The 18,485-nt window shown below is 43.9% G+C and overlaps 1 protein-coding gene across 9 annotated transcripts in view; it reads left to right on the top strand.

Moving 5' to 3' along the window:
- fgfr3 (fibroblast growth factor receptor 3) overlaps positions 1-18,485 on the top strand; it is a 65,434-nt gene that overhangs the window by 7,357 nt on the left and 39,592 nt on the right. For all 9 annotated transcript variants that reach the window (XM_026151199.1, XM_026151202.1, XM_026151198.1 and 6 more), the window contains exon 3: positions 17,473-17,745. In XM_026151199.1, the coding sequence (XP_026006984.1) occupies positions 17,473-17,745 (273 nt within the window). The remainder of the gene's footprint in view (positions 1-17,472; positions 17,746-18,485) is intronic.

Here is an 18,485-nt window from a genome sequence, read left to right as displayed (position 1 = left end):
TACACGTCCCGTATTGAGCTAATAAGGGACGCACTTTGTCCCGTAATACAGTGAGAATCAAAAGTAGTCTATAACTTTTAATGGAATTAACGCTTTGTTTGAAAACATAATTCCCAGCCCCTCTCCTGCTTTGTGACCAATGAGCTGACAGCACACTTATGACAATAAGTGTATGACAATTCAGATTATCGCTCATCTCATTGGTCGAGGAAAGGTCGCTTACGGAGAAAATACCGGAAGACAACAGATGACCACAACAAGAAGCATGGCCAACAGGGAAACAAACGCCGACACTGCGGTGCAAGTCTCGGATGACAGTACACCTAAAGCTGGGCAAACACTGTGCGATTTTCAAACTGCACGATTGACTCGCAGGGGTTAGAAGTTCGTAGGTCACGATGCAGGTCTCACACTATACCGCCTGATGCTCTGATGCGACCTGAGTGCTCACACTGTGCCTCCATAACATGAAGGTTATAACAGAAAATCTGTCGCTCGCTCTCTCTGTCTTTCACTCACACAGACACACACACCACCACCATCAACTTTGCTAAATTGCTAATGAAAAACATTTATCAGGCAGCTGTGATTGAGCAGCAGTGTAAATCCAACTGTTTTCACGGTTGTTGTGGTCGTGATAATTTTGTGATGCCACATGGAAAAGGCTCGGATGAGCTTTCCAAAGTTCTACAAGTTGTGCCTCCATGGCTTGTGTCCAGATCACACGCTGCACTGCCGTGCTGCTCCATCTTTTACACCAACGTTTACGTGTTTGCGCGCGAGCAGTGTGAGCGGCTGTGGTGAGAACCTCACGAGCGATTGATGATCGGGAGCTGGTCGTGAGGTGTTAATCACTTCTCGTTACCCCACGTATACTACACGATGCACGATGAAGGCCAAAATCGGTCCGATCACTCAAAAATCGGCTCAAAATGGGCCTAAAACCGCACAGTGTGAGCCCAGCATTAGAGCAGCAATGTTTGTTCCCCTCAGAGAAAGGGAAGAATGGGAAAAGGAAAACACCTGGCTGGAAAAAGTTAATATGGGCATGTGCAGTGAATATCAGCGCTATGTGGCCAGAAGTGTGATAATATAACTTATTTTGTGTAATAAACATCTGTAAGGATAGATGATTACAACAAATAGATGACTAATACATAAAAGTAATACATAGATGAATAATGATGATGAGTTAAGATGCGTAATCATGGGAACAAGCGGGTTTACAAACAGGAGCAGCTGATTAGCTTTAGAAAAGCTGAAATAATACCTCAACTGAAGCCAATTGTACTAAATGCACTAAATGTGCACTGTTACAAGAATGTTTTTCTTTCTATTGTTTTCTATTATTTTATGTTAAGCAGGACAGAGTTCTTTTAAAGAAAGATTTACTTATATTCTCAAAAGTTAAGCATGACAGGCTTCTGTTTAAGAAGGAGACCTGTTTTACTGTGTTAGGGGGTTGTATGAAGTGTTGTTAGCTGTTTTTCTTTCAGTCATAAGCAGAAATAGTAGTAAATACAGGTTGGTTTTGTTCACACATCATCTTAAAAGTGATCAATGACATTATCTGAGCATTGAGTTAGCATTAGCCAAGAAATTGGCTAATGCTAATGCTAAAACAAACACTAGCACACCGACAGTTATCAAGCTAACTTGACAACATGTTTATTGTGTTGTGTAAATTAATAAAGAATACACTTAAAATGCTTATCATTGGTTCAAGAATAGACTTTAATATAAAAAAAAAAACAGTTTTCCCGTTTTTTCCATTACAACAATGTGATTGGTCAGTTTGAATGTTGATCCCAGACCAACATTACTATGAAGATGCAGAAATACCAACAAGGGAATATCAGACACACCCTTACTTTGGCTAAGAGGACTACTCTGCATTCGAGGGTTAAAGCTACATTTTTATTTTATGTGAAACTATTAAAAATCCCCAAATTTCAGGTTCAAATTGATTTTTAAAAAAGTAAGAATCTCAAGTGTTGACAATTCATTGCTGTCCAGTTGGGACTGCTCCTCGTAGGCGTCTCTGGCCTGCGTCTTGTCTCCCCCGTGGCCCTCTGGCCTCCAGGAGAGTTCTCCACATCCACAGATGGACGAGCAGTAGGGGTAAAATGAGTGTTGTTTAATGGCAGATGGCACAATTTCCCCTCAGCAACCGCAACACCGGGCTGCAAAGTTGTCACTTAGGTTTTGTGTTTTCCGTGTGTGGCACTGTGTGACTTTGGGGGGAAGTGTGTGGATTAGTGTGTGTCAGGATCAGCAGGTGTTAAGGACAAATATGCCCTTGAAGGTTTACAGCTGGCCTCTAAATATCAATTCAGATCTTTTTCAGTATGTTTAAAGTGTGTAGTTGTTTTGGTTGAACTCTGGTTGTGATCACTGACCTCTGTTGGCTGCTGGATAGAAGTTATAGAAGGAAACCGCTTTATTTTTAAGCATAAACATTTTCCACAATGCCTTCTTAACAAGTAACAGTAATAGATCATAGTAGAAAAAAAGGTCGTAATTACCCTTTAAAAAGTCATCTAATGGTAATATAGTGGGTCTTTAAAAATCCTGTTTAAAGTCAAGCTGTTTTCTGGGTGTTTATTTATGTGTGTGTGAGGTAAGCAGGCCTTATGGTGTGTGTTAAGTTGTGTCAGTGCGCAGCGTTGTTTATTTCTCCAAGAGCTGGTGTCATTTGCTGTGACAAAAAAAAAAGTTTGAGAGGCCAAGTTGACTGATGTGAGAGACTGATGACATAGAACAGAGACTGTGTGTGTGTGTGTCATTCGTAACCTTCCCTGAGTATTTACTGACCACACACACCCCCTGCTGATATCCCCGCGGAGCTCTGATGGAAGTATACGGCACATGTGAATCAGCAGACATGCACATTCAGTTTTGCCATTGCATCGCTGTGTGCGCACATTTGTGTTTACGCGTGAGCAGAGTCTGCAGTTAATGCGACATTATAAATAAAAGAAGGCAGAAGAAGAAAATGTGTGTCCGCATGAGCGAGAGGAAGACGCACCGTGGTTGTGTGGTCACCGTGTCCTTCAACTAGAGAAGAAAGCAAGTTGTTTGCCCCGTTTAGAGACTGAAAATGTGTGCGTGTGAGCGTGTGTGTGTGTGTGGTCACGCCACCCCATCGGCAAGGACTGTAAATGTCAGCAGGAGGTGTTTGGGTGATTAGGCGACTCGTTAAAACCTCAGCATTTGCCGATTTACGCTCATGCTCTACAGTTCACACACACATCAGTACACAAACAAGCATGAGTGCACACACACACACACACACTCTCGTTCTCTGCCTCTCCTTGTTTCTTACTTTTTTTCTACACACGCTCACTTCTACACACTTTCGAAAACCTTTGATGTGTGCTGTTAGTCTTTGATGGTGACAGCATCTTCCTGAAGGTAACAGATCTATACCTGCGTGCATGCATGCATGCGTGTGTGTGTGTGTGTGTGTGTGTGTGTGTGTGTGTGTGTGTGTGTGTGTGTGTGTGTGTGTGTGTGTGTGTGTGGACAGAGATAGTTTCCAGTCAGTATTTATGGTGTGGTCAGCTGTTTCCCATCTCATGTCTGGAGGAAGAGTTCTATGTAATCTTTGTAATGGATGTATTGATGTGTTTAATCAGGATGTTGCTACTGTCACAGCAGAAGCGCTTTACTGTGCTGCTGTAGTGCACGTTAGTTTCTTCTATATCCACCTCTAAGCCCTTCTTCACACTCTGAGTTTGCGTCAAGCAAGCACCCCTCTAGTCAGATGTTTATTTTTATTATTATTATCATTATTAATACCCACCCACAGCAGCTCTTTCCTTTCCAGTATCCCTGAGTGTCCCTGAGACTTCTGGTCAGTCCGAGTTTCCCCTCTTTCTTGCTCAGATGTCCCTGTGGAGAATCCAGTTGGCTCTATCATTCTAGCACCATCAAGTCCTTTCCTTGTCACCTCTTACATGAGCTGTAAGTGATCTTACAGCTCATGTAAGAGGATTGTTAGTTGCCTTTGTGTTTACCTACTTAGCTCAAACGCTCTTATGTTCATAGGTCTGCACATGTTGCCAGCTGTGCAAAGTTTTCCTTAAACCTTCTTGTTTTTAACTCTTATTTTTTAGTCCTATTTCTTTATAGAGAGTGACTAAAAATAAATCATCTGATCTTTAACAAGCATCTATTTTAAATCACACCACAATGACACTGATCGTGTTGACGATTAGTCATCCGATGCACTTTCTTTCTTTTTTTAAGCCCTAAAGCAATACTCGTGTACCTTCTTGGTCTTATTTTGCATATTATTAGTATTTTTATTTCTAATTGTTTATGGTGGAGCAGTCTCCACATCGCTAGCCTGTAATTAGCCAGTTCTGTACATGTGTGGGCTCAGCGTGGCTGCCTGTTCATCACAACTTCAGCGTAAAAAGTTCCTCCGTTGTGTTGTGTTTTGGTTTTCACAGTGTCTGCGCGAAGGCTCATTTCCCCGGCAACATTATCGAGAAATCTTTCTGGCAAGTGGAGTAAATGTTCTGGCCAAACAAGCTTTGAATGATGATTTGTTAAACAATGGCACTTCTGTCCTCAGTCTGTCAGGCATTTAATCCAGTAGGCATTTCAGACACGTTTGTGGATGGGAATTAATCATTACAAACAAACTCACAAGGGATCATAGCGGGGTATTTCTCCTAGACTCTCTGCAGTTGTACAAACACTGGCACCAGTGTTCAGTTTTTACATCTGTAAACCTACACATGTTACTGTATTCACACAGTTTTTTAACAAAGAGTAATAAATGGTAGTTGATCATTTAAATCAACATTAAAACATGTTGTGTTGTCTCGTCCTTCTAAGCACGTTATGCATTAGGCGGCACTGTCTAGACGCAGTGTTTTTCCAAGGATAACACACAGCTGAGCATTAGTGGGAAAAGCCTGTTGCTTAGCAAAATGTTATTAAAGGTTTTCATATCAGATCACAGACTGAAGTGAAAATGCTCAGATTGAACTGTGCTATACTGTGAAACAAAAACCGGCTTGTATGTTGGGACCTCTGCTGTGTGAAAGAAAACCCGTCTTTGTCAGGTACGAGTTGGATGCACACCTTGGTGCACCTTCACTAGGTAGGCAAAAAAGAAACACAAAAAATTAGCAGACAGCTGTAGATCAGTAGGTCATTGTCTGCCCGCGGCCTTCGTACGAGCCGTGTCTGCAGGCCACAGCTATGCATGTATTATTACACCTCATTAATGCCCTTTGAAATCCTCTCTGCACACCGTTCAATGAATTATGGATGAAAAAGGCCCGTCTGTGTGTTCTGGTCACGTCTAACTCCCCGCCACCTTTTCTGCATTCTTCTTTGCCATATTTGAATGCATACATATATTATACAACATTTTAAGCCTTAAAGCCTCCTGTGTATCTGCTCATTTTTCTCCTCTCTGGCAAGTTTTCAAATCTCCATCAGTTTCTAAGCTCTGATTCCTGCATCCACTGCCTGCTTTTTTTGTTTCTGTTTTTTTTTTCTCCACCAGATGATGTTTGCAGCACGTACGCACACTCGCCTGCCTCGTACACACCTGTGCATGCCCTTTGCTCTACCCCTGGCTGCGGTTCAGGGCGGTTCTTAGCCCGCTGGCTGACAGTGGCGTTGACATATGGTCGGACTTTTAATTACAAAGCTTCCCCTTAAGGAAATTGTTGAGATACTTAACAGATAAGGCAGACATGGAGCAGAACAAAAAGGCTCATTGTATCACATCAGGAAGACCGCTCTCGGAGGGCGCACGGGGAAAAGAGAGTTGGCGATTAGTCAACTGGAGCCACAGTTGAAGCTGACAAAATATTTTTGCACTGTGAAGTGATGGGTTGACAGGATTTTTTTTTAAGTTAGGTGTCTCACTCTTTCTGTTTTGCCTTCTGTCCTGCTGACATGTGGATTTATTGCCACCGTTGGTTCAATTGCATAATCTCACCTGAATCTTCAAGATGGATGATGATTGCAAAATGTACCCAATATACACCGTGCATGTCTAAACGTGTTTGTATGTGAACAACCTGACTGTAAGCGTGTGTGTGCGCGCGCGGTTTGAGCCAACCCCATTGGAAGAGGTAATTTTGTTGCTGGCAGAGTCAAACAGATGGCAGGTTGCGCGCTGGGCTGTTAGAAATCCAGCACACACAGACACACACAAGTACCAAGAGAGTCACAGTCCTGGCTTCATGTCCCACCCATCATTAAATAGTAGCTTACGTCTGTCTTTCCACTTTCTTGTTCTTCTATTTGCACCAATTACCATTTTTAATTGCATTTACTCCACCGTTCTCACTCATACTCATCCTTACAGTGATATGAACAGCACTCATGTCTTTATTTCCTCTATACAGAAACTCAACTCAGTGGTACTTCATTTGTCTTACAGGTCTCTGTTGTATCAGAGGACACGCTGTCTAACTTATAATAAAGGATCTCGTTAGCGGGAGTCAAAAGCATATTGAGTCATTAATAACGTGTATTTTCAAGATAATTAGACTAATAAAAGTCACATGGTGAGCAAGTTTACTCCAGGCCTCCCACGTGCACTGATCACTCTCCTCCTAACAGGTCCATCTCTCTCTTTCTTTCTTTCTTTCTCACTGACCACTAACCAGAAGCAGAGCTGTCTGGCTCTGCTGCACCCCATTTACATTTCTGTGAATGGAACCAGAGAGCCAACAGACAGTGTTTAATGCCGTGTGTGTCGGGGAGCGAGGGAGGGAAGCAGTTACTGCGCAGTATGAGATTACCTCCTTGCTTGTGATTGTGTGTGCGTGTGTGTGTGATTGTGTGTGTGTGCATCTCTTTCATATTCTTCTGTCCTCTGTCTTCCTTCCCCTTCATCCCTCCTTTCCCTGTCCCGGTCTTTGTGTCTTTCCTCTTCTTCTGTGTCTTTCCCTCTGCTCTTTTATTTCGTCTCCTTTACTTTAACAGGTGACTGTGATGCAGTAAGACTGAAAAAGGTTATACATGAGCAGTAGTTTCTTTCTTTCGTTCTTTCTTGGTTGAATCATCTATTTCCTGCCTTGATCCCCCCCAAAAAAACCAAAAATAAAAGACCTGGGGTCTCCACTCACACCCTTGCATGCGCTTCTGCTTAATGCTCCCTCGCATCCAGGGCAGCTGACACATCTAATATTGAAACCAAACTCCCTCCCACGTCTCGCTCTCTCACCCCTCTCCCCCCTCTCCCCCCCTTTATGTTATTTTGCCAGGAGAGCTAAAATAATAAAGCCTTGTGCCCTCTGCAGAGCGTAAGGGAAGCCTTTTTCCTCCCTGGAAAGAAGAGAGCGAGAGCGCTCGGTGTGCTGGCTAGCAGCAGAGCAGTGACAGAAGAGCTGACTCCAGATTTGTTTTTATGTTGGTTTTTTTCTAAACCATCAGATTTTTTTTCCTTTTTCAGAACTCCCATGAAATGTTAGTTTTGAGCGCGGTGGATGTGTTAATTGGCCGTCTTTTCGCCTTGTGCGCCGTCTTTCTCCCCGTCGCCCGTGCACCATGCAGTCAGTGGTTTATCTGCTGGCTGCCGTCACAATCAAACCAGGAAACAGCCTCACTTCATTTTTTATATTATTGATTCTTTGTTTTTCCAAATGTGTCCGCTCGCTGCATTTTGGGGCGTCACCCTGCATCAGACTTCGTTAGGAGCTATGATGTCATCGGTGACCTTTATCGACTTCCTCGGCTGACAAGGAGTAACTTCAACAACGCTGATAGAACTGAACCCGATCTTTACTTTTCTGACACCCTGCTGATTCGGTGGCCTCTAACTGACAGAATCTGTAAAGTCAGACTTCCACAAAGGAGAGCACAGGTCCAGCTGATAAAGAGGCAACACGGAGCACGGCTAAATACCAGCAACCTACAGCAGCGCTCCAAAAACTGTACAGCAACACGCTTCGCTCATATGACGATGCTTTGAAATACATTTTTTTATAAAGGCTGGAAGAGCAGTTAATTTGTAATTTTATAAACTGTTGAGGCATTTCTCTCATTTTTATTTTCGCAGATAAAAGCCGCCTTCAACCCGCCACCAGCAGCAGCTTTTAGCTATCATCCGTCTCTAGCTGTTTAACTGTAAAAATCAAGTTTGAATTCTTTGCTCAGTGACAAGTTGGTGCTGGTCAAACAAGAATGCAACTGAAATTTTTCATGTGTATGCAGTGCTGTGGAAACACCAATGGATGCTAAAGGAGCGTAGGCGATCACATGCAGGTTTCAGCCATCCTGATAACTGATTTGGTTACCGCAAGTAAATCAAGCTGTCTGGGCAACTGCTAAGTAGTTAGTAATATTAGCTGCCCATGTCTTGTACTTAGAATTATTAATAAAATCAATTTTTTTCATTAGTGAGTTTAAAATGAAATCCAGGCTTTTTAAAATCATCCCTGGCTCTAAAAGCCTTTTTGCACGGTGGTAACAATGTAACAGTGTAGATGTCTTCGGACAACTGTGCCCCAGTTGTTCTTCGCCCCAAACAGAGGCTCCTCTCTACGGTCAGCCTGTGCTGTGAGTGGAGGCAGGACCTGGAGGGAAGCAGGAGGCAGGGATGATGGGATTAAAGGGCTTTTCCTGCCCCTGTCCTGCTCTCATAAGCTAACATACTCTAACAGTACTTCATTCAAGGCTTTCACCACGCTCAGACAACGACCCGCAGGGAGCTGTAATCTTGATACGTCCTCTGTGACATGTTCCTCATTTTTCCTTGTCAGGTTAGAGTGAGAACAAAAAAACGACTATAGGGAGAGCAAGACGAGAAGAAGAAGAGAGAGACGAAGTGACGAAGTGGTCGGTTGCCCAGAAAGCTTGGGATGTTTTTGACCGTGCGCCAGGTGATCTGAACCATGTGGCTGAGCCCAGCAGCAGGTTTCAGAGGAGGCAGGTTGGAACCAGGCTGAGGGAGAGACCCGCACGGTCCCGCCGCACTAATAAACCGCATCATAAACAGAGCAGTAAACGCTTTCACGTCCTGCTGATCCCAACCCCAGGTCTCATGCAAACATACACCGCAAACCCCCCCAACCACCCTGGGACACGAGTTAACAAAGGTAGACCAAATAATGCTGATGTATGCGCTGCTTGATATCAGTTGAGTTTCAATTAAATTCCCCAAAGGAACACAAAAGACATCAATCTAAAGTTTACTTAGGACACATTTATCTCCTGCAACATGTTTCTGGTTCCAACTGTGCTTACTTGAATTCACCTAAACACGGTTAATGCTTGATAGGCTAATTACCAAAACCCCAGTTGAGGTTTTAATTTTCAGCTCTTTGTTAAGTGAGAGAGAGAGTAAATACGATTACTGTAGGTTTCTTCACCAGATGAATGCACAACGCCGCCATCAAAGTTTGCACCGTTGCCAAGGGGAACAGACTAGACACGGAGCGATCCAGGATTTAGGCTTGTTTTGTAAATGTGTGTCTGAGTGCTCGAGTTGAGTACTGTGATCAGTGTTAAGGCACACTTTCCTTTTTAACACACACGCACACACATCGCTATCATTGTCGAGCCAGAGATTTTGCGGGGGAGGGTCGTCGCCGCTGGAGAGTATCAGAAGTACACTTGCCACACTGGGAGGTCAGAGTAGGGTCCTGGTCGGGGTCAGTTGAGGTCAAAGTTTAATGTTTGAATCAAGCATCTCCCTGAGGTGTGTTCGGAGATGGTTTCCATCAGCTGAGACGCCTTCAGGCATCACTTTGAACCCTTTAAAACTCTGTTTCAGGTCAGATGTGCAGTAAACGTGTTTGTGGTCCAGATGTTTAGCTGTTCATGCGTGCATTCATTTGTCTTGTTGCTAATCACGTGATGAGTTGTTTTGTAAAAGACGAAGAACATTGATGGATTTAAGCAGGAAAAGAAAAAAAGTTCTCACACTACATTTTCAGTTCTTGCAAAAACGTTTGTTTTTCATGCGTTTGCTCAGATTTTTCGAGTTTTACCTTTTTTCCGATTTCCCACATTCACTAAGTGTTTTCCGAGTACCGGTCTGCCCCCCTCCTCCTCAAAGTCTTTGGGAAATCATGAGTGATTTGACTTTCCAGAAAGTGGCACTAAAATTACTACTACTCGACTACTCGCTCTATTAGGAACACTCGAGTAAGAAGCTGTGACGTATGAATTCAAAGCTCTCAAAGCTGTGCTGTAATCAGATTGGTTCCTCCGCGTTGTTCGGGGAAGGGTGATTATGTTGTTTAGTAGGCCCCCACACACACACACACACAGACACACACACTCCGCAGACATCCTGGCCGTTGTGGGGCGAGCTTCTTACACTTGTCTGTTGAATTGAAACTAGGCCAGTTCGTCTTTGGAATTACAATTACCGTGGACCAAACCCCGGTCCTATTCTGAGGCTGAAGGGATGAAGGCGAGGTGGGGGGTGATGATGAGGGTGTGAAAGGAGCAAAGACGATTGGGCGCTGCCAGGATACCCTGTATGTACAGTAGCTTCCGATGCTCGTTAGCGCAACTGAGTAGAGGGCCAGCCACCGAGGAGGGATGAGGTGGAGGAGGAAGGGAGGGTGAAGGCTGGCACAGGCTGGGGCGGGATGTTTAGAGGCAACGTCTATCTTTAACTTGATTTTCGAGGCTCTTTTGAGAAGGCGCGGCTCAGGCTCACAGAAGAATAGAGGCAACAAGCTGGGGGAAACCTCACCCCTCTCTCTCCTCTCTTTCCCCCTTCCTCCTTGATCTCCACCGAGCCATCCCTCTTTTCTCTCCAGTCTCCTCCTGGCAGGCTTCTCCACAACGGTGTGAGGTTGTCAGGCTGGCCCAGATTAGGGGCATTGTCCGAAGGTATTTACATCCGGCCAAACCATATTAAAGAGAGATTAGCGGTTTTGCAGCACATTTCGAAAAAAGAGAAAAAGCAAAGTGTGGGGGGAGCTTTTCTAAGATGAGCAGGATTTACAATTGGCATAGCTGTGAAATGGAGGAAGAGAAATGCGCTCTTTATGGCGAGGGGAGGTGATGGTTGTTGTTGCTGTTGGGGGTGGTTTGTGGGGTGGGTAGGGGTTCCACAGATCCTGTTTGAAGGTCATGTGATGCTGGCTCGTCTGGTGGGGGTGTTGAGTTTGCCAAACGGTTGGCAGCCGGTCTGGATTTACAACATAGGAAGCAGAAGTAAAAGAATCTGTTGGCGGGACACAGTGAGCAGACGGGCTGCTGTGGAGGACATCATGGTCCGAACCAAGCTGTCCGTCTGCGTTCATCGAGCTCTTCGGGAAATATCTTTAGAGGGTAATTTAGTGTTTTTATAACTCAAAGTAACTTTATTTTTTTATCTTAGTGTTTATGATTTCTTTATCACGGCTGATAATTTAAAAAGTGAGAACAGTGCACGTAAAGCATCTGGCGGAGTCATAGCGAGCATGCGTCATGTGTCTTTCCTCCTGCACGCCCGACCCAGACAGGACCTTAGCCTAAATAAAAGTGATTAAAAGTGATCATATTAGTGTAATTTGCTTACTGAAGATGTGTTTTTATAAATTTCTGTCTGTTGTTTGACCTGTCCAGGATCTGCAGATTAAAATTAGCTAGTAGATAAATTTGATACAATGCATCTTTTCTCTGAGGAGATTATGAAAATCTCCTGCTGAACAAATTGAAAACATGTCCTGATTCTGATCTGGGCTGACTACATCTCAGGAGGAAGAGCGAGTCATCCACTCATGGTGGTTCATTCCCTGGCTGCTCCGGCCTGCATGCCAAAGTATCCCTGGGCAAGAAACTGAACCCCAAGTTGCTCTGTGATGTGTTCATCAGAGCTTGGATGTGTGTGAATGTTGGATAGAAAGCGCTTAGGCATAGAAAAAACCGCTTGTATGATTGTGTGTGAATGAGGGATCTTGAGTCTTAGAGTAGAGTAGAAAACCATTTTCCTAACATTGCACGTGCATATGTGTGAAAACAACTTAAGATTCAGCAAAAGTTAGTCATTCTCTGTGTAAAATCCTAAAACCTGTTTGTTGCCCTGTGTTGAATTAGTGATGTATTTGCTTAAAAAGACGAAGTCCGGCCTTTTTCTGCAGTAGAAGCAAACAACTAATTACCTTCTTGAAAAGACCATTTACTGCTAAATTGTTTGCTGCTGGTTTAGCATCGGCACGCTCCGCACATGTTGGAAACATGGCCTTGTTGTGTTATTAGCTGTAGTGAGGAGGAGGAGGAGGAAAAAGAGGGCGCTTGATAAAGATGAACGTCTCCCCGGCCCATCTGGAATCCATCACTTTCAAGAGCAGTTTAGAAGCAGATATGGTCTGAAAAAGTATGTGCTCCTGCTTTTGTACCAGGCTCAATAAAAGTACCTGTTAAGCCCTCCTTCCCCGAAGAAAGTGAGTCCTGTTATCGGTCACCATTTACGATCCCTCTTGCCTCTTTGAACCAGTTTGGATTCTGCCTTATGTAAAACAGCCCGACTGAAGCAGCTTCATAAATCAACCCGGACCATCATCAGCAGGAAGTTAGGAAGGGTACTTAAACAACCAAACTTTTAAAGGATTAGTCTCTCAGCGCTGAAAGATGAAACTCGACGTGTTCGCCTCCTTCAGAGCAGAAAATGAATTCATCAAAATGCAGCATCGTGATGCATCAACGTACTTGTTTACTGACGGATGTGAACTTCAGAAAATGCTCTCTTCACTCTGAATGTGTCAAGAAGGATACGTATCAGGAAACATCCCACCCAAATACAGAACGTAATATAAAACCGCATCTTAAGGATTCTTGCTCGACTCGACCCTGCTTGATCTTCCTCTTTTCCCCCATCGCTCAGACGTTGGCGTCAAAAGCTTAGATTTAGGGGGGGAAATCAGATCTAGACATGTAAACAAATATAGTGAAAACAGGGTGGCAGACCACAGAAACAGGAAAGCCCAGGGATGCACATGCACGCACTGAGAAGGCAGAGAGGAGCGTGCCTTATTCAAGATTGCACCGTTTTTTATATTTGTGATGTTGGCCTGCATTTGTTCACATCTCTATCAAAACCTCGTGTTCTTTCTCAGAGCGAAAACCTTTGAGATCTGCTGACAACTTGAGAATTTCCCTTAAAAAGTCCTGATATGACAGCGGCCACGGCGACAGCTTCTCGGTCTGGCCTACACTCCTTCCTGTTCCTCGGGATCCGTCGCTCAGTCCTTCAGTGTGTGCGCTCGAGTGGGAGAAAGACAGGCGTGGAAAGGTTCCCCCACATAAAGAGGCCTTTTCATCGAGAAGTTTGTAGAGGATAAATAAACCTCTTCAGAGGCGCAGAAAAAGATGGGGTCTGTGAGCGGCACGTTAGCGGACAGCGCGCGGTCCTATCTCAAAGACAGACTTTATATTATTCTGAAGGGCTATTTGTTATGATATTGAGCCGCGAGGGTTAGAAGGGCCAGGAGGGCAGGGGTCTCTTGATTTATGGAGTGACTGTCCAGCCTGTACTGCACAAATATACGCACACATATCAGAACCCACATCCACTCTAGCACACACACTCAAAAACACACATCACACATTGCTTCCAGCTGGCTGCAGGTTCCGTTGGGAGATTTCCACCCTCAAACACACACACAGACACACACGGCAGGAAGATCTAGATCAGGGGTGTCAAACACCAGGACCCAGAATCGTCCCTGCAAAGACGTCCAACTGGAGAGCTTCGGTAAATGTGAAAGAAGGCACTCATTTTCAACATTTAACTGTATTTTCGTAACTTTTATAGCTTTATCTTTACTGATAAAGACCTCCCATATGACCATTCATGCGGTACCAAAGATTACACAGTGTATCTATTGGATACACTTCTTCTGTAACTCAACGCATTTGTTTCTTACAGTTTGAGAGTCGTGCTGACAGATTTCTTACTACAGCATTTATCATTTAAAAAAACTGAGGTGTACTGTTGAAATTGCACTTCTTTTTCTTGTATCTAGGATATCTCAGTGATTGACTGTGTTGTTAAACTTCTTTACACTGACAGAAAGGGGAGTTTCACTAATATGGAAGCCTGTTTCTGCCACTAAAAAAAAAGGATCCATAACTCAAAATTTCGAGTTACTTTCTCGAAATTTCGACATATTAACTCGAAATTTCGATTTATTAACTCAAAATTTTGAGAAAAGCAACTCGAAATTTCGAGTTAGCGCTGCCAATCAGTAATCTACGTGAATGACGTCATTTCCTTGTTACCCGGAAGCTGAAGCCCTCAGCTACAAATGCTACAGCTAAGCTACCGGTATTACATCCAGTCGTGAATGCACAGATTGCTGAGTGTTTTCAGCCTGGCTTCACAAATGATGAAATCCCTGTGTTATTAGCTGAATCACATGGTGTTACTATCAGCAAACGTATTCGCAAAAGCGCCAATTTGTTGGGATCCGTTTTTGAGTGCGCGTTCCTCTGCGCGATATGCTTCCGGGTAACAAGAAAGCGACCTCATTCACGTATATTTTGGATTGGCAGAGCTAACTCTAAATTTCGAGTTATGGATACTAGCTTTTTTGTTTTTATTTAGTGGCGGAAACGGGCTTCCATTCACTAAGGATCAAAGTGGTCTGTATGTGAAATGAGTTTGTCCCCGACCCCTGATCTAGACTGGATGCTGTCAGCAGGATAGTTGTGCTCTGGATGAATCGCCTCTGGTTTGATGATTTTCCCTGCGTTTTCATCAGAACTCGTGTTTAATATCTAAATTTATTTTGAAAGTCTGCATTATGATTTTTTTTTCAAAGTAGCCAATTATTCTTTAGTCTGAGTAGCGCTGTACTTCCTCGGCTCCTGCTAAGGTTTCTGGGAAAGCTTCCTGTGGTCTTTCAAGGACTCATTTCAGATTATTAGGCCTCACTCTTTCAGATGCAGGGAACCACGTGAGACGCTGTGGCCGAGTTTTATTTCATTCTGCTGAATGAAATGAATCAAACTACCTTTGATTCGTTTCTTATCTTAACTTGTATGCAGGAAAAAAGTGCCCGAGCAACACCCTGCTTCACATTTAGTCACTTCCATAAGCACCCACCCAGATGCTGCCTATTAAAACCCCATTCTTCCACAGCTAGGCACACAGCAGCCGGATTTTTTTTTTCTTTAGGTTATCAGCTGCTAATTAAGGAATATTTCTCTGTGACTCACCACCACGAGCACATTTTATTGCCGCTGAAAGAGCCGTCTCTTGTCAGTGTGATCAAACACATCACTTCACGTAGGAGAAGTTTCACTTGAAAGGTGCAGCGTGGAGACCCGGGTCTCCACCCGAGCTCACCGGCTGGTACATCTGTCCTGAGAGGTTGTGCAGCCGGCACGGCGTGAGGCTTTTTCAAACCAAAAATCCACTTTTTATTCAAAGCACTTTCCAAATCTGCATTTCAAAGTGCAGGATCTGAGAAAGAAACACATATTTGGTCATTGATAGTGACTAAGAAAAGGGTTCTTTGCTCCTTTGTGCAACATCTGAAAAATTGAGGGTTTTTTCCTCCCTTAACGTCCAAGAAGTATATTTTTTCTTTGTTTTGCTCTTTCTGTAAATTGCATTTGTTTAGCCTCTGGTGGTGTAAACATCCAAGTGGTGTGCAAATGTTTGTCCTATCCATTTTCCCCAGGATCAAAGTGAAAAAGGAAAAAAGTATTGTTTTGCAAGCTGGATCACATGAACGCCTCGCCTCGCCTTGCTATTAACAAATCCTAATTAAATAAACTTTACTGCTTAATCCAGATTTTTCTCCACTAAAGCCATAATCTGCTTAGAGTAGATTTGTACACATTATGAATATTACCAGTTTTCTGGAAAGAAGGGCAACTTTGTGGCATGTTTTAAGCCTGTATGCTAATATTGGCCAATCCTTTTGTATATATATCAAAACTTTAGCACATAAAAGTGAGACTCTTTGAATGGTTGCACATTATTGTGTGCAAGGAATAAAAATGGTTCTAAACCAAGTCAGTGCCTCATACAAAGAAACACTTCTAGCTGCTGCTGCTGCTCATTCAGAGCTGCCATACGAGGTTGTGCTCGAGCGCTCGCCTTCCATAAAGCACAAGTGAGCTATGAGTCTCTGGAGATTATTATATCTATGTCATAAACCCAAATTTCCCATGTTTTAAGACCTGGAGATATTCTGTGGCCTGTATTCTGCCTTTGTTCCATAGCCATTCATTCATTCATTCATGCTGGGCTTGGATTTATGCGTTTGGCACTGTTGCCTCAGTGTTTTTCTTCTCCTGAATGGACCTTTTTTTTTGTTTGAACAAAAAGCATTGTAAATGCGGCTGTCAAAGCCAGAGGCTACGCAGAGAACTGCACAGCGGCGTTCAGCACATTGACTTAATATCTCCAGGATTCTTTAATGGGTCGATGGATGCAATAAGACAGAGAAAAAGACGCACAAATCATCTGTCCCGTTCATTTTATTCATGATCCGCGCTACATGGGAGAAATGCGTTGGGCTTGTTGACTCCAACACATTTATCTAATGGCTGAAGTTGCTTTGTGCATTACTTGTTTAAGTTTAATATCAGGGTGATAGTTAGTAAATTAATTGGCCTTTTTTTAAAATCATGGAGCGTTTCTCCAGAGGGCTGCGTTCACGATCGCTGCTTGAGTAACATCGTTGCCCTTTTAGCGGGTCAACAGTGGGTGTATTTGCCATCGCAAATCACACTCTTAACACACCTCATTCACTGTTTCCCATGGGTGGGTGGGTGTGCACTTGTGCGAGCAAACAAGTGTGCGTTGTGTACTCTGTTGCCTGAGCAGCTCATTCGAAGACTTTTACAGTGGCTACATTCCCGCGTGTGTGAAAGCGTCTGTGACGTCCTCGTAAGTGTCCTAAATGTGTGTGTTTTTTAAAGTGTGTTTGCTTAAATAAGCTAGTAAATAAACCAGTGGGCGCATAAGGCCATCTTTCTTGTGTCTCTGCAATGGGTGATGACGTGTGATTAAGTTCAGAATAAGAAGACATCTCTAATGAGGGGACTGCAGGAGACACGATGGGAGCCAGAGTTTGTTTATCCAGACGTGTCCCTCCATGTCTCCACCGTCCTCCAGTGGAGGCTGGCATCCTTAGCAAGGCTTGTAAACATGTTGATTTTTCCTTGGCTCTAACCAAGCTGGCTCGCGGAGCTCGCGGAGTAAATGAGCTGGTGTTTGACCAGGGCCAGCTGAGGAGGAGGCGTGGAGACGAGGGAGGGAGGGGTGAGGGTGGGGAGGTCATTTCCACACAGATCTGCATACTCGACAATTAAAAAAAAGTTGCACTTTTCTGACTCTCAGGGTCAGATTACTTAATTCTGCTACTTTATTGCTTTTTTGAAGGTTGATATGGGCAGAGGTGTCCGATCTTGCTTTATTATCAGATTGTTTTTTGACTTAGATGTGAGGCTAAATACTGACCCCGTGCATGAAGTTGATTGCATTTATTAAAAATTTCTTCTTACATAAACCATTCCTTCTTTTTTTGTTTGCAGACCCTGTATCCAGCGAGACGGCCTTCCTGGAGGACTATGTTCTGGGCATCGGGGACACTCTGGAAATGTCATGTGACCCGGAAGAGCAGGAAGACCACACGGAGCCTATTGTGTGGTTAAAAGACGGCGCTGGACTTGTGCCTTGCAACCGGATACGGTTGGGCCAGAGGATACTCCGCATTATCAATGTGTCGTATGACGACTCCGGGGTCTACTCGTGCCACCTCGCCCGGAGCAACACGCTGCTCAGCAACTACACCATCAGGGTGACAGGTGAGAGCGTGGGGAAAGTGTGTAGAAAAGACAAAAGTTGTTGAGTATCTGAAAACTTTAAGTAGGGGCATCTAGCCTTATATTTAAATGCAAAAGTGGAAGGCAGATACTTTAACTGTTGAGCTTTAAATAGGATACGAGACCCACAATATTTTTAAGATAGTTGAGTTACTAGCAGAGCTCCAGCAGAAACAGGCGCTTTGGCTGCACCTCGCAGAGCTCTCTGAAATCCGACCTGTCTCGGTTGTTCTGCCTGTCTGACAGACAAACCGAGTCTGAAAGTATTTTCTATCAATAAATATACTCAAACAGTTACAGTAGCGCTGTCTCTACATGACAGCTGTTTATAGAGAAACACTGAAAACTTAGCTCAGGAGGAAATTTCTATTATTTGCTACTCCTGCTCAGTTTCAGCTCCATGTCATCTGCCTGCCAAGCTGCACACACACACACACACACACCAACACACACACAAGCACATATCCAGCATACCGGTACAGGCTTTCACCAGCTAACACCCAGCAAAGCTTCACACAGATTCCCACCTCCTGATGCATAGTCAAAGGTGAAATTCATTATCCGGCGAGGGGATGGGAAACATTTTAAACAAGTGTGCGATGCAAGCGGAGCTCTAATAGGAATGCTTGTGTAGGGGGTGGGGGAGGCTCTGTGTGTGTGTGTGTGTGTGTGTGTGCTTAAAAGTGGAGCCGCATTTACCCGTAAAACTCATGGACACCAAC

Source organism: Astatotilapia calliptera, chromosome 19 (assembly GCF_900246225.1).
Source record: "Astatotilapia calliptera chromosome 19, fAstCal1.2, whole genome shotgun sequence".
NCBI lineage: Eukaryota > Metazoa > Chordata > Actinopteri > Cichliformes > Cichlidae > Astatotilapia > Astatotilapia calliptera.
The sequence above is the reverse complement of the archived record's forward strand: the minus strand, read 5'-3'. Positions and strand labels throughout refer to the sequence as shown.